At 50.3% G+C, this 15,815-nt stretch overlaps 1 protein-coding gene across 26 annotated transcripts in view; it reads left to right on the top strand.

Moving 5' to 3' along the window:
• The window catches only part of EPB41L1 (erythrocyte membrane protein band 4.1 like 1), a 146,269-nt gene extending 131,136 nt beyond the window's left edge, over positions 1-15,133 (top strand). For all 26 annotated transcript variants that reach the window (XM_086332049.1, XM_086332037.1, XM_086332036.1 and 23 more), the window contains 6 exons: positions 147-227; positions 4,895-4,981; positions 5,799-5,882; positions 7,914-7,994; positions 8,303-8,419; positions 14,107-15,133. In XM_086332049.1, the coding sequence (XP_086188175.1) occupies positions 147-227; positions 4,895-4,981; positions 5,799-5,882; positions 7,914-7,994; positions 8,303-8,419; positions 14,107-14,115 (459 nt within the window). In that variant the 3' untranslated portion in view covers positions 14,116-15,133. The remainder of the gene's footprint in view (positions 1-146; positions 228-4,894; positions 4,982-5,798; positions 5,883-7,913; positions 7,995-8,302; positions 8,420-14,106) is intronic.
• Positions 15,134-15,815: the final 682 nt, after the last annotated feature.

Raw genomic sequence — 15,815 nt, 5'->3', positions numbered from 1 at the left:
GGACATCCCCCTCCCCACGTTCGCTCACACTGCCTGCCGCTTGGTACCTGGGGATGCCTCCTGCCCAGGTGGCAGATGCTGCAGTCATTTTCGGTACTCTTTCTCTCTCCCCCCACCCCTCTAACAACTCCTCCTCTGGCCCCCAGGTTGATGGGACTGCCCCAGGAGGGAAGGAGTTCCTCACAACTACTCCCTCCATCACCACAGAGACCATATCAACCACCATGGTAAGTAGGACCTGAGACTTGCCTCTCTGACCAGCCCCTTGCCCCTGAAACAGCCAGATAACAAGCCGACCTCGCCAGGTGTGGCAGGAAGCCCTCATCCACCTCACTGTGTCAGGCGTGGGACACAGAGCCGAAGTTTGAAAGTCTGGCCTGTAGCTGCCACAGGATAGCCTGTGAGATCTCAGTTTTGCAAAATGAATAATGTGGGAGGTGGCATCCCTGAGTTTCAGTCATCTGGACCATCTGAGCTATGGCAGGGACAAAGAGAGGATGCTACTGTCTGAGTAACTGATTATCAGCAACACGGAAGGATTGTGCTGATAAAATCCTTCCTGGATGAAATCCACCCTCGTGGCACCTGTGGGTGGCCCAGGCCACTTCCTCACATTGGTCAGTAGATGGCGTGTGGTGACTTTAAGCCAGAAGCTCAAATCCTGAGAGACCCTGTGGTTCTGCTCTGAAGAATCACATCAGATTCTTCAAATGATGACACAGCACAGCTAGCATTCAGCCACAGGTTGTGACTCCATGCAGCACCCTCGGGGGGCAGAAAAGAGCTGTGAGGTGGATGCTCTTTTTCCTCCATCCTTTACAGAGGAGGAAAATGAAGTTCAGAGAGGTAAAGTGACTTACCCAAGGTCACACCACCAAACATATGCTAGAGCCAGGTCAAAGCCAGGTGTTCTGGGTCCGGAAGCCCCACTGTCCACCTCAACTGCTCTGCTCTGCTCCCCGATTCTGACTGTTGTGAACAGTGGCCCATGTGGGGCTGGGGCTGGGGCTGAGCGGGCATCAGTGCCCGGGCTGGATCTGTCTTGAGCTGGGGGAGGTTGTTTTCAAATGCTTTCTCTTGCCAAACTCCTGATACACACATAGGAAGAAAATTATACATTAATTTAGGCTACTCCATAGGAAGGTTTTGAGTAAATAAAGACTGTTAAGATACATAAGCCTAAACCAGTGACCAGCTTGCACACTCTCCATGGGTCACTCTGTTACTCTTCTCCCCTCAACCCTTTGCCATGTGGCATCAGGATGGTCCTCGGGCTAAATGTAAATCTGTACCATGGTGAGCAGGCAGTTACATCATTCATTTACTCATCCATCCATCCATCCATTCATTTGTTCTAAAAACATGTATTAGTCTCTACTCTGCCTGGAATGGGGATATAGAGTTGAAGAAAAGACACTGCTTGTTAGAACTCACTCGTCCAAGTGATAATCATGGGCACATCTATTGTTTAGGTCCTGGCACACAGTGGTGAACAAGGCCTGGCTCTCCCACTTTCCTGGCTGGGTGACCTTGGACAAGTTACCCAAAACCTTTTCAGACCTGTTTCCACTTGGAAAATGGGGTGGGGGGGAACAATAGTATATCCCCAAAGTGTTGAGATGAGGCTAAACTAAGGTAATCTATGTAAAGCCCTCCAAAGAGTGCCTAGCGCACTGTAAGTGGTCTGTAAATAAGAGTGGCCATTATTTTTTCCTGCCTTCAGGCAACTGTGTAATAATGCTTTCCCAGGGAGCCCAGGGCATGGGTTGAGACTGCAGGAGCCTGGGAAGGCTTTCCCTAGGCAGTGACATCTGAGCTACCCTGGAGGATAAAATTAGGGGGCAGTCATGGGAGGAGGTTTCCTAGGTCATGGTAACAGCAGGTGTAAAGGCAAAGATGTGAAGAAGTGGAGCATTTAGGGAAAGGAAGTGGTCAGGGAAGTGAGATGTCAAGTGTGTGGACGGGGAGCAGGGGGAGAAGGGGCTGGAAAGGAAGGCTGGGCTGAAAGGGCCTCAGATGTCATGTATGAAGTTCACACTTCATTCTGGAGACCATGGAGATTCACTTCCATTTTTAAAATATTTATTTATTTATTTGGCTGTGCCGGGTCTTAGTTGCAGCATGTGGGATCCAGTTCCCTGACCGGGGATCGAACCCAGGCTCCCTGCATTGGGAGCGCAGTTTCCCAGCCACTGGGACCACCAGGGAAGCCCTTCAGCTTTTTAAGTAGGGGCATGGTGTCATCAAATATGTGTTTCTGTGTTTTAGAAAGATAACTCTAGCAACCTGTGTGGAACATTCTTGGAACAAATTTCCTTCCCTTGGGAGCTCGCATCCCTTTTTTTCCCCTTCTTCCCTCTAATCCTTCCTCCCTCCTCCCCTCCCTCCCTCCTTCCTTCCTGCAGCAAATATTTACTGAACACCCACGGTGTGTGAGGTAGTGTAAAGCCAGGCACTGCGAATCCAGCGCGGAGGGAGACAGCAGCGCTGAGCCTACATTCCGCTGGGAGAGACGGAAAGAGCAGGGAGAGAACTAGTTTAGGGGCTGGGGCAGGGCCAGAGTGAGAGGTGGTGGAGGCTGACCAGGGGGATGGGGTTAACGCTGTCTGGAGGCAGGATTTAGTCACTGATTGGACGTTCAGATGATGGGAAGAAAGATGGACCAGTGAGGCGCTCAGTCGCCCTGGAAATCTACTAGAAAGGAAATTCTCAGGCCCCACCCCAGACAACTCGAAAACTACAGGTTGAAGCCCGGGTGTGGGGGTTGTCTATTTTTTCACAAGTCCTTCAGGTGATACCCCTCAAGTCTGAGAAGCATTTACACCAACGAGGAGCACAGCAGAGGGTGCTCCTCAGCAGAAGGTATGTGTTGGGGGTGAGGGAAGCAGTGAATTCCATTTGGGGTCTGCTTGAGCCTGAGGTGCCTGTGGGACATTTCCAGGGGAAAATGTCGCGGAGATAGTTGGTTTTAAAGGTCTCAGGTTCAAGAAAGATCTGAGCTGCAGATAAAGGGAGAGGGGACTGTGGCTTTGACGAGGCCATAGAAGGCTTGAGTAGCCGAGGCGTCTCAGAGAGAGTAGTGGGGGGAGTGGAGCGGGATGGAGAGGAGGCCCGAGTCTGGGGAGGAAGGACCTGGCGTGGAAATGGGGGTGTAGCCCCAGCCAGGGAGAAGGGGTGCTCCTCCTTGAGGCAGGAGAGGTGACTGGTGAGCTGGAGATCTGGGAAAGGCAAGTGGAGTAGCTGGCACCTTGCTTGGAACGACCTGTGTGCCCAGCAGTGTGAAGGTGGAGGTGAGGCTTGGCTAGAAAACAGGGATCCATAGAGGAAGTAGAGGTTTGAAGGCCTGGAAGGATGGGAGGATTCAGAGGGGCTAGTGGCTGTCTCCCTGGCTGGGAGAAAGGAAGCCTGAAGCCCAGAAGGCTGCCCTTTTCAGGCCTGCTGCTGAGCCACATTCTGGGACGCTCTCTGAGAAAGTGGCTTGTGATTAGAATACCAGGTAACCAGGTTACCCACAGCTGGGGCTAGATCAGGGGAGGGTGGGGCGAAGGCAGAGGGCTTCTGTCCTCACCCATCCCCTGGCAGACAGAGGTCCAGATCTAGAATCAGTCATGCACAGTCCAGACCTGAGGCTCAGCCCACTGGGGAGCTGCAGAGTGGACACAGCTCTGGGCCCCTGGATGGACAAGGCTGAGCCCTGCGGTGGTGCAGGAAGTGGGAGATGGAGGCTCCCACCAGTCATTGTCGTTGTTTAGTCGTTAGGCTGTGTCTGACTGCTCTGCAACCCCATGGACTGTAGCCCACCAGGCTCCTCTGTCCATGGCATTTCCCAGGCAAGAACACTGGAGTAAGTGTGGGTCAGTAAGCCTGGGTCCAATTCCAGGAATATCTAGGAGTTAGATCCCAAGGCTGGACCAGGAGAGCTGGTTCAAGGGCAGAGGAGCATGGCAGAAGGAGAGTGTTGAATCTGGAGTCTGACCAACTTGGATCTAAATCCAGGCTCTGTCACTCACTTGTACGGGGGCTTGAACAAGCCACTTAACATTCCCTGACCTTCCAGTTTCTCACCTGTAAAACAGGAATATTAAAACAATTTCCTAGGTGGTTCAGAGGCTTAAATGAGACCATGCATCCCTAGCACAATACCTAGCACCTTGTGAACACTCAGAAAGCAGTAGTCATCATGTTGTTAGTATCAGCCTGTACTCCTGTATTTACCTGACAGATTGCTGTTTGCAAAGCCCTTTCATCTTCTTTCAGTTTCATAATGTCCCTGTGCAAGTGGGACAGGGGTCTCCCTTTAAAAAAATTTCTTTTAAGACTTTATTCTTTTAGAACAATTTTAAGTTCACAGCAAACTTGAGAGGAAGGTCCAGAGATTTCTCCTAGACCCCTTGCCCCCCAGCACATACACAACCCCCGACCTGCACCTCATTACCAACATCTCCCACTGGAGTGGGATGTTTGTTGCCACTGATGAACCTGTATACCGCAGGGTCCTTTTATGTAGGTGAATCGAGGAGGCTTGGAGAGTGCAGGTGGGTCTGCCCCAGGTCACGTGGCTGGAACATGGCAGGGCCTGGATGTCTCGACTCCTTTGTTAGTACTTACAGGGAGAACATTGAGTCTTGAGTCTTGTTCACCACAGTGTCCCTAACGCCAGGCATTCAGTAAATATTTGTTGAATGTGCGGGTGTGTAAGTGTGTAAGCGTGTGTGTTGAGTGAGCGAGCAAGGGATGAACAGGAGCAGACTGAACTGAATGATGCCTTCAGCTCTCTGCCTCTAACGTCACTATTCAACCTTGTGGCTGGGAGAGCTCCATGGTCACGTGCTCCGGCCATCCTGGGGGCCCGCCCACCTGAGACCTGGCCATCTGAGCACTGTTGTTTCCCCAGGAGAACAGTCTCAAGTCCGGGAAGGGGGCAGCTGCCATGATCCCAGGCCCACAGACGGTGGCCACGGAAATCCGTTCTCTTTCTCCGGTAAGTGGGCAGGGCCAGCTCAGGCTAGGGGACTCCACACAGAGCATTGTGGACGTGGGTCCACACGTGGCCCAAGGCAAGTGCGGCGTGGAGCCTGGGAGGCCGCCCCTTTAAGGACAGCACTAGGAAACGGCATCACCTTCGGATGCCCACAGGGCTCCCTGGTCAGGGTCTCGTCCATTGCCCCCCCCCCACCCCCCGCGTACAAGTAGGGCAGCAGAGTGGGATGAACTGGTCCCTCCCCTTGGTGATGCCTGTAACGTCACAGCTCTTTGGCATCTGCTGTCCTTACTGACCAGGAGGAGTAATGGACTAGGAGTCCAGAGGCTTGGACTCTGGACCTGCTCCACCCTCAGCAGCCTGAGTCTGTCACTGAGAGGTCTCTGGCAGTGCCTCTGTTCTCCAGATCTGTCGTCTTCATCATCTAGTCCCAGAAAGAGCGTCTTCCCCACCCTGACAGCATGGGGGATGAGGAGTGCTCTGTTTCTGCCCTGGGATCCCTCTGTTCATCCTTCTCAAAGGCCAGGATTCTTAAATTCTAGGGTCTTGTTAGGATTCAAGACCTTAGGAATCTCAGGTTCTAGGAATCTTAGATTCCAGGGTTTGAGAATTTCATGGGTCTAGCATTCTGAAGACTCCAGTATTCCTGAGTTCTTAGACTTGGTGACTCAAAGCATCTTGGCTTCCAGACTTCACCTTCATGGAACCACCCCCTTCCCCACTTCTCCCTTGGTTGGCCCCACCCCCGCCCCATCCTGCAGACCCCAGCGCCCTCACCTGACCCCTGGGGTGGGGTCGTGGTGGTTATATTCTGCAGATCATCGGGAAAGATGTCCTCACCAGCACCTACGGCGCCACCGCGGAAACCCTCTCCACCTCCACCACCACCCATGTTACCAAAGTGAGTAGCAGCAGCAGGACCCCGTGTTCCCCCAGCCTGGCCGCGGGGCTTGGAAGCTCGCCACAGCTCTGCCCTGTGACGTGGATAGAGAAGACTGCAGTGTTCCCAGTTTCTGGAGTGCTGTGCACTTTGTTCTGTGCTAAGCATCATAGGCACCAACCTGCCCTTCATTGTTGACGGCCAGGCTGGGGGGATGGGACTGTCTCCTTGGAAGACATTGTGAACCCTAGTGTTTGTGCCTCATGGAGCTTAAGTGCCAGAGGGATTTAGCAGGGAGCAATTTAAGGAAGGCTCCAAGAATGAGGAAGGGGCTTCTGGAAAAGGTGGGGTTTGCGCACGGTCTTGGAAAGCCAGGGAGGACTCTTGAGGGAGGAGGCAGACGTTCTAAGCCACGTGGAAGATGGGAGCAGAAACATGTGTTCGCTTATTCATTCTCTGAGCAAATGTTAGTTTGTCAGCCTTACGCTACCTTTGTGCTAGGGACTGCTAGAGGGGCTGCAAACAGTGCACACGGAGAAACAAGATAAGCCGTCTCTGCCAGGAAGAAGCATGTAGGGGCGGAACTGTGAGAAATTAGGTTGAACTGAGGGAGGGGGAAGCAGAACAGAGACAAGAAAGAGAAATCCCAGGACAAGGGTGACAACAGAGGGTCTGAGTCTGAGAGCCATGGAAAGCCATCAAGGTTTTTAAAGTGGGAAGGAACCCAGTGAAAAGGGGTTTAAGGAGAGGAGATGAGGTCCACTAGGATGTGCAGCTAGACGGGAGAAAGAAGAGAGATGTGGAAGAGACTAGGCGTGGAGGGGGCGGAGCAGGGTTCCAGGAGGAAGGGGCGGGGCCAGAGGAGGGGAAGGGGCGGGGCCAGAGGAGGAAGACCTTCCCGGTGGGTCAGCAGCGACTTACAGGATGGGGCCCGCGGGCTGAGGACCCGCTCACCACTGTGTCCATGCCTGAGTGGCCAGGAGGAAGAACAGGAGGGAGCCCAAGGCAGAGATGCGGTCCTGAAGGAGAGAGGCCAGGGAGCCAGGCTGAGTGGGAGGTTCCGTTCAAGCATCGAAGGAGGAATCTGGTAGACAGCACTAGCCCTTAATAAGCAAGACCACCCCAGCCCTGCCCCCTGCCACACACAGTATGGTCCCCAGAAAGAGCCCATTCCTACCAAAAGCATCAGTGAGCAAGGATGACTTGACTGAAAGGTTTATGGGAAGGGGTTCCATCACACACCCCGCAGCATACAGCTCAAAAGTCTCTCCTGGCCCTGCCACCTGGGAGCCGTCCACTCTGCCCTGGGAGCCGTCTTCTCTCTGTCCACTCCTGACTCCAGCTGGGCATTCCCTCCGCCACCACCTACCTTTAATATATTAAGCAGTTAAGTCCTCCCCCATCTTCTAAGCTTGCTCCCAGGCCCCACCCCTTCAGAAAACAGTGGCAGCTATCAGCTTATGTATAAGTATCATTCATGCAATTTTCTCTTCTAGTGTTGTTGGAAGTCATTTAAAGGAGAACCTTGTCACCATTCACATTTCATTCATGTGTTTCATTCAACAAATCTGCATTTTAGTACCTATCCTGGCCAGGTGGGGCAGGGGAATGGGGGAGGAGGGGATGCAGAGGTGAACAAAAATAACAGCCCCTACCATCAAGAGCCCCAGCCTAGTGAGCAAGGCCAGGTCACACACACAAGGTCAGCACAAGACAGAGAGGCCCAGAACCATGAGAGATACGAACTTGCTGCTCGGGAGGTACCGAGGCAGGAAGGTGGAAGGGCAGCTCACCAGGGTGAGGGCCACAGCATTCAAGCCCAGCTTGGAAGAGCTAGAGAGGGCAGCTTGGTAGCTGGGGGAGCAGTGGCAGCCAGGCAGGGTGTTCAGTCTGAAGTCCCAAAACTAGTAAAGGGAAAAACCAAGGGATCCAGGAGAGAAGGCGACTGCTGATTCCAGCCTTGCCCTTGAGGGGTGCTTTGACTCTGTCCCCTGTCGAGGCTGCTGCCCCAGCCAGACCTAAGGCTGAACCCGCCTCCCTCTCCCTCTGCAGACTGTGAAAGGAGGGTTTTCTGAGACGAGAATTGAGAAGCGGATCATCATCACCGGGGACGAAGATGTCGATCAAGACCAGGTATGTGGATGGGAGCGTGGGTCCCAGTGGCACTGCCCAGGCCACCGGCCCTCCCGCGTTGGGTTACCTGTGGACGGCTGCGTGTGTGAGCAGAGACGATGTCCACTTCCTGCTGACCCTGTCCAGAGGAGAAGCCCCCAAGGAAGGGGCACTGAATGGGAGGCAGAAGGAGCCAGAAGACCTGAGCTCCACCCTCTGCCATGAACTTGTGGGAGCGTCCCTGTGCACTGGAGGGGCTTGCTGGTCTCTGTGGCCTCACCCGTATTCAGTGCGCTCTGGCTCCTCACCCTGCTCTTCTTTTCCTCCAGGCCCTGGCTTTGGCCATCAAGGAGGCCAAACTGCAGCATCCTGACATGCTGGTAACCAAAGCCGTCGTCTACAGAGAAACAGACCCATCCCCTGAGGAGAGGGACAAGAAGCCACAGGTGAGGCTCGTGGGGCTCAGTAGCTGTGAGACAGAGAAGAGAACAGGGTCCTCCAAGAGGCATTTCCATGTGAGGACCCACCCAGAGGCTGGGTCTCCAGCACAGCTTTGATCACCACCCCCCAGGCTTCCTGATTTTGGATTCAAAGGGAAGAAATAGCTCCCCTAGATTTGATATGAGGACAGAGGGGAAGGAAGACTGGTTTCTTTGGGGTTTTAGGCTCCAGACCCAGAAAAGTAAATCCAGAAGTGGTGAGAAAAGGGGAGAGAGGATTGGACGGGTGGATACCAAGGTGGGATAGACAGAGATAAGCAAAACCTCACTGGCCCATTGCCTATAAGCTGGAAGTCAGAAAAAGTCCTACCCAGCCCACGTCATATTCCTGTCCCCAAGTCTCTGTCTCCATCACCAGCCACTAGATGTCGCCAAGAAGGAAAGTTTTACAAATTGAAGTATAGTTGAATGTTGAAAAAAGATAAAATTGTAGTTTTATCTTTTATAGTTGAAAAAAGATAAAATTTTTTATCTTTAAAAAAAATTGTATTTATTTAGGCTTCTCTGGGTCTTCATTGCTTTGCATGGGCTTTCTCTAGTTGTGGAGAGTGACGGCTACTGTTCACTGCAGTGCTTGGTCTTCTCTTGCTGCGGAGCACGGGCTCTAGACACACAGGCTTCAGCAGCTGTGGTGCACGGGCTTAGTTGCTCCGTGGCATGTGGGATCTTCCTGGACCAGGGATTGAACCTGCGTCCCCTGCACTGGCTGGCGAAATCTTATCCACTGTGCCACCAGGGAAATCCTACTTTTTTTTTTTTAATTGAAGTATAGTTGATGCCAAGGAGGAATATGAGGACCAGAGTCCTTCATCCCATCTGTCTTGCTAGATTGGAAACCCTTCTGAGGCCACCTGGGGCCAGAATCCGAGGGGACCTCAATCCTTACTCTTTCCTCTTGGGCCATCAGTGCCTTGGTGAATAACAGGAGGGGAGTGGTGCTAGAGCAGACAGGTCTCCCGCCTGAACTTGGGGGAAGCTGGTGAGGCCCCTTTAGAAATTTACTGAATTTTATCAGATCTATAATAATTGAGTTGAGTGAAATAAGTTAGACACTTACAAATGGGTCCATTCATAGGAAGTTCAAAAACAGGCCATACTAAACATGCTCAAAGTCTGAATACCAGTTCCTGCTGAGAAGTGGCATTGACAGGGAAGAACCACAAGGGGACCTTCGAGGGTGCTGGAAGTGTCAGTGTCTTGAACTGGGAGGGCTGCGTGGATGTGTACACATATAAAAATGTGTTAAGCTCCACACTTAGATTTGTGTACTTGACTGACTTTGCACATTATACCTCACTGAAAAATAAATCCATTTCAAAGGCCCCCACAAGCAGCAGGTCTCCTTTTGTCCTCTTCCCTGATGAAGAAAACCAGTGTTTTCTAGAAAGACACAAGAATGTTTCTTTTACACCCTTTTGATTACCACCCCCTTCATGTCACAAGAAAAGGTGCGGAAGTATTTTCTTGCCACTCTGAAGCGTTGCCAACCCCAATCTAGACCAGTGCTGTCCAACAGAACTTTCTACAGTGTTGGAAATAATTTTCTGTGCTGTGCAATGTAGGAGCCACTAGCCACATGTGGCTGTTGAACACTTGAAACTGGCTAATCTGGAATGAGATGTACCTTAAGGGTAAAATGTGTGCTGGATTTTGAAGATTATATATGGAGAAAAAGAGTATAAAATAGTTCAATAATTTTAATATTGATTATATGTTAAGTGATAATGTTTGGATGTATTAGGCTAAGTGAAATACATTATTAAAATTAATTTCACCTGATTCTTTTTACTCTTTTTGATGTAAATTGAAACATTAGAGTTTTACTAATATAGCTGGAAATTTTAGAAAGCCATAAATTTCTAGGATGTTTAGAAAATATTGTCTAGAAAATCTATTATCTGAAAAATTTTCAATTCCATCTGTGGCTAGTATTTCTGTTGGGCAGTGCTGGTCTATTTGTGTGCTTAATTTATTTATTCATGCCGGGCTCGTCGTGCCATGGGAGCTCTTAGTTGCAGCATGTGGGATCTAGTTCCCTGAGCAGGGAATGAACCCAGGCCCCCTGCATTGGGAGTGCAGAGTCTTAGCCACTGGAACACCAGGGAAGACCCAGACAGGGCTGGTCTGGAAGTCATGTAAGCTGATCACAGGCAGAGCCTGCCTTCCTCAGACTTTCATGTAAATTGTCATTCTTGTCCCCTCAGTTGCTTAGTTATTGTTGCTTTTTGTTACCCAGGTCTCAGAGGGGTAGAGTGTAGGTCACTTGCCAAGCTGGTGCTGAGCTGGCCGCATTACCCTGGGAACACAGACACTAGAGAACTATTGTCATAGGGTCTGACTGAGAAGTGCTGGGTTAGGACCTGGAAATCTTTTTTTTTTTCAGTTTTATTTTATTTATTTGGCTGCACAGTACGCGTAACTTCCCTGACCAGGGATTGAACACGTGCTGCTTGTTTGCTTTGCAAGCTCAGAGTCTTAACCACTGGACCAACAGGGAAACCCCCTGGGAATCTTTATTTATACCTTGGTCCTTGGGAAATCCGTGTGCAGCCAAGTGTAGGAGCCACTGATGCCAAGAATTCTGTGCTGGGAATCTGGACCTGACTCCATTCCATCCATCCTACTGACTTAGCTTCATGACCATCGGGGTCTCGGTGCGCTCATTTGCAAAATGAAGAGACAGGACAAGCCCTCTTGTAGTTATATACAGTCCTCTCGCTACTTATTTGCTTCCCTAGGTTCTTGTACCTCCTCCATTCCCTGTCTCACTCCTCTTCGTCTTTCCCAGAAGCGTCCCAGTCAGTCCCCCTAGGCTCCTGCCTTCCTGTGTTCCCTGGCTATTCGGCGCTCTCGGCTCTCACCCCAGCGTCGTCCTCCCTACCCCATGCGGTCTTCACGTTTGCCCACCTCCGTGCTCCCTTTGCCATCTCATTCCCTCCTCCTCCCCCCACCCTTTACTTCTTCCTTGGCTGCCATTGTCCCACACGTCACCACACACCCTCTCTCTCTATCTCTCTCTTTTGGATTCTTCTGTAAAGCTTACCTTGTTATGTTGCCCTGGAGAGACAGAAGTTTCTACATGCCTTTTCTGTCCACCTTCCTTCCCATTAATTGTCGCCAAGTAGAAACCACTTCTGACTCTTCATATAGTCAGACTCACTAATTCTGGAGGGGAGGTCTTCTCTGAATTGGAAACTCTTTTTTTTTTAAATTATTTATTTTTGGCCGTGTTGGGTCTTAGTTGTGACATTCAGCTTCTCTCTAGTTGAGACATGCTGGCTTAGTAATTGTGGCACACCAGCTTAGTTTCCTTGCATCGTGGGGGATCTTAGCTCCCTGACCAGGAATTGAACCTGCATCCTCTGCATTGGAAGGCAAATTTTTAACCACTGGACCATCAGGGAAATCCTCTAAGGCAGGTACTCCATTAATTGATGAGAAAACTTAAAGTGAAGCCAGCATTGTAAGAAAAACTTCTCAGAAAGTAGCAGAATGGAGTAGAAAGAACACACCCAGCTTTGGACCCAGAAAGTATGTCCAGAGGAACCACCCGGGCCTCAGTTTCCTCACCTACAAAATGGAGTTAACCTATACATTGGAGCTGCTGTAATGAACCACATTTATGAGTGTTAGAGACTGCACGGGCTGCTGTAACAGAACAGAAAACTGGATGGCTTAAGCAAGACACACTTAATTTCTCACAGTTCTGGGGGCTGGGAAGTCCAAGGTCAAGGGGCCAGCCAATCTGGTTCCTGGTGAAGGCCCTCTTCTGGTTTGTAGACAGCCATCTTCTCTGTGTTCTTATGCAGTGGAAAGCAGAGAAGTCATCTTTCTCATGTCTCTTACAAAAGCACGCATCCTGTTTATGAGCACCTCCTAAAGGCCCTGCTTCTGAATACCATCCTCTTGAGGATTAGGGACTCAACCTGTGAATTTTGGGGGTTCATATTGAGTCCATAGCAGTGACTTACGAGGGTGTTGTCTCACATACCAAAGGTGCTTGGCGATGTGAACTTCCTTCCTTGTCCCTATAGTTTCGTCATATTGAGTGGTTGATGAGAGCCCTGAGCAAGTCAGACTTTAAACTTCTATCACCAGCCTCTTGCACGAGTTTCTGTTTCTATGTGGGCATCCATCTTGCCAGTCTTCATTGTCTCTCCCCTCCCTGAATCCTCCTTCTGTCCCTGCTCCAGCAGACTTCCTTATGAAGTTCTTCCTTCTTGAAGTTCTTGCTGTGAGTGTGGAAATCACCTGCCTTACACAGTCTTCTCTCCCTGCAGCTCACAGACCAGCTGTGTGGGTTTGGCTCTATCTTTGCTCCACTGGCCAACCTCCTTCAGGCAGGATCTATATCCCAAACACTGCCAGCAAGAGGGTGGCACCCACCCAGCTTCCCAGAGCTTTCTTGCTTTCAAAGTTCTAATTAAATGGGGAAGGTGAGGGGTAGGCAGGATTGACCTATTTCAAAGCAGGAGCCTTGAATTCTAGTCTTGTTTCTGCCACCAACTTGCTAAGTCTTTGCACCCTCTGGGCTCAGTTTTCCCATCTATCAAATGAGCCAAGAAGGATCAGTTATCTACCACTCCATTAGCACTTGACCATGTAAATGGTAAAGGACAGGGATGATATGCCACCCGTTAAATAGTTCTGGGTAGTTGCTATATGTCAGGCATGGTGTTGGGCTCTGGAAAGACAGCAGTAAGTAAGAGACAGCCCTTGCCCTCAATGAGATCAGAACAGTGTGTGGTTAACTTAACAACAGCAGTAGTAATGATAAAAACAGCCAGTATTTACTCAGCACTTACGCTGATCCTTGTCTTGAATCTTCCCTACAACTTCTGTCCATTTTATGGAGGAAGCAGCTAAGGTCTAAGAAGATTAGGAAACTCGCCCAAGGTGACAGAGTTAGTAGACCACGCAGTGGGATTTGACTTCAGATTGTCTGATTTCGGAGCCCAGACCCCTCAACCACTCAAGTTTTGGAGTCAAACTTGAGTTGGGATCCAGATTTCAGTCTCTTCACTTAAACACTACTCTCTGGGGTTTAACTAACCTCCAGGACACAGCAGGCCATGGCAAATAGAAAGGAAAGACAAAAAAAACCCACCTCTGCCATCACATCTAAATATTTTTTAGATCTGAGAGCAGATAGGAAGACAAAATGAAACAAGTGTGATCTTAGCTAAGTGTGATCTAACAAGTGTGATCGGGTAAAGCTAAGGACAAAGTTTCAAGGTAACTTGAACAATTTTCAGCCAAAGTGAAAGATCCTACCTGCGTGGACACAGCCCAGCAAACATGCATGGACTTTGGAGTCAGACAGGTGGCTTCGAGAGAGAGTGAAGGACAGGAAAGCCTGGTGTTCTGCAGTCCATGGGATCGCAAAGAGGACGACTGAGTGACTGAACAACAAGGTGGCTTGAGTTGTCAGTGGCCACTTTATTACCAGCTGTGTGGGCTTGGATAAGTCACTCTGTCTTCCTAAGTCATAATCAAGGGCACATGGTAAAGAGAGTGAAAACAGCCATGTATTTAAAGATGGACGACAAAAGTTACTAACTCTCCTTGTCCTCTTCCTTCCTTTGCATCTCCCTTCTCCTCTCCACCCCCTGCCCCCCGACCTCTGGCTTCAGGAATCCTGACCTCTGTGAAAAGATGCTGGCGTTTCTGGTCCAACCCAAGCCAGAGAACCATAAAGAAGGGGCCTTCATCCTGGATTCTCCAACTCAACACCGACGTCCCAGCTGTGACGTACTGTCCCTGAAAGAGACTGGGAAAGGAAAAGCATATATATATAGATATATATAGATATAGATATATATACACAGGAAACACCACGTCCTCGCACTGCTGCCGGGGCTGGCCGAGCATTCGGCCGACAGCAACAACCAACATCTGAACGCCTACATTTCCTTTGCAGACAAATTGAAGAATTGGTGGGATTTTCTAGGAAACCAAACAAATAAAAATTATAACAACAGTAATCCCTTGCTCCCCTCCCCACCCCACTTTGAAGCCCTGCAGAACAACCAAGGCAAGCCAGACCACGCTGATTGTAGAAGTACAATGCCTCCTGGGCCTACACGTTCCCTTCAGTGGACAAGCATCCCATTTCTTCTTTTCCTGCGTCCATTGCCCACTCCAATGCAAAGGAAAACACTTTTGCAGCCAGTTAGAGAAGCTGCAGCAGCAAGACACGCCCCCGTCAACCGTTTTCCAAGAAAGAAAAATCCCCCATTCGGAAAGGAGGAGGAGGAACACTGGATTCTTATTTTTTGGGTCTTGACACTGGGCTGCAAAATCCACCTGCCTTTCTTCCGCCTCCTTTCCCCCTCAACTCTCACACGTCTCGTCATTTTCTGTCTGGGTTCCCTCCTCCCTCTCCCCCACCCCATACCCCTCACCCTCTGTGTCCTGGTCCTGCCGAGGGCCACTGCAGATGACTCTCACTGGAAATGAGAAAAAGAAAAGCAAAAACGTGAAACCAAGCCACAGGAGGTGAAGTAGACATTATATGTTTATGGGTTCTCATTATGAAGGTGCCGCTTGTAGGAGATTTGTATGGATGTGCTTTTAAGTTATGTATATTACATATAACAGGAAACAAATATTAAAATAAACAGTGCTGGTAAGTATGAAGCTGACATTTTAAAATGATAATTATCTGACTGTGATTGATGTATTCTCAAGGTTCCTAGATCTCACCGAACCAACCCAGCCAAGGAGACCCGGACTCGGGCTGTGGGTCGCTCACAGTAGGAGCTGACAGTTCAGTGTAGAAATACAGTGTGTGGTGTTTGTACTTGGTTGATTGGTGGGGAGGGGTGGGGTCCCCATATGGAGAGGCAGGGGTTTGGCAAGAAGGAAGCGACCCGGGTGTGGTTCAAGATGCCTTCTCCCCCAGGCAGTAGCAGCTGGGACCCGGACCGTGCTCAGGACCCTGCAGCACAGATCCCCTAGCTCAGTCCCCCTACCTCCCCTGAAGGCTCGCCTCAGTTCTCAGTCGTCTCTTTGTTGTGCCACATGTCTTGCCTTTCCCTGACCACAGTGTGACAGCTAAGTCCTATCCCAAGGGAGGTGATGCCCCCAGCTGCCGCTGAAGACGGTGGCTTCCACCTGGCTGTCTGAATGTCCCCAGCTCAGTTCTTTCTTTTGACCACTCCTGTATTCTGTCTGAATCATTCTCTTCTTCCTGGGTCAAAGCAGCGATGGTAGAGACTGAACACAGGGCAGGCCCTGACAGGTCAAAATTGGACTCCCAGAGGCTCCTGAAACAAGCTGAGGTGGACAGGAGGTGTTGCTGGGGCTCCACCTTTGAATAAGACCCTGGCTTTGGAGACCT

This window comes from Bos grunniens, chromosome 13, assembly GCF_055505025.1.
Source record: "Bos grunniens cultivar Pamir isolate PY7600 chromosome 13, Bosgru_T2T1.0, whole genome shotgun sequence".
Taxonomy (NCBI): domain Eukaryota; kingdom Metazoa; phylum Chordata; class Mammalia; order Artiodactyla; family Bovidae; genus Bos; species Bos grunniens.
The sequence above is the reverse complement of the archived record's forward strand: the minus strand, read 5'-3'. Positions and strand labels throughout refer to the sequence as shown.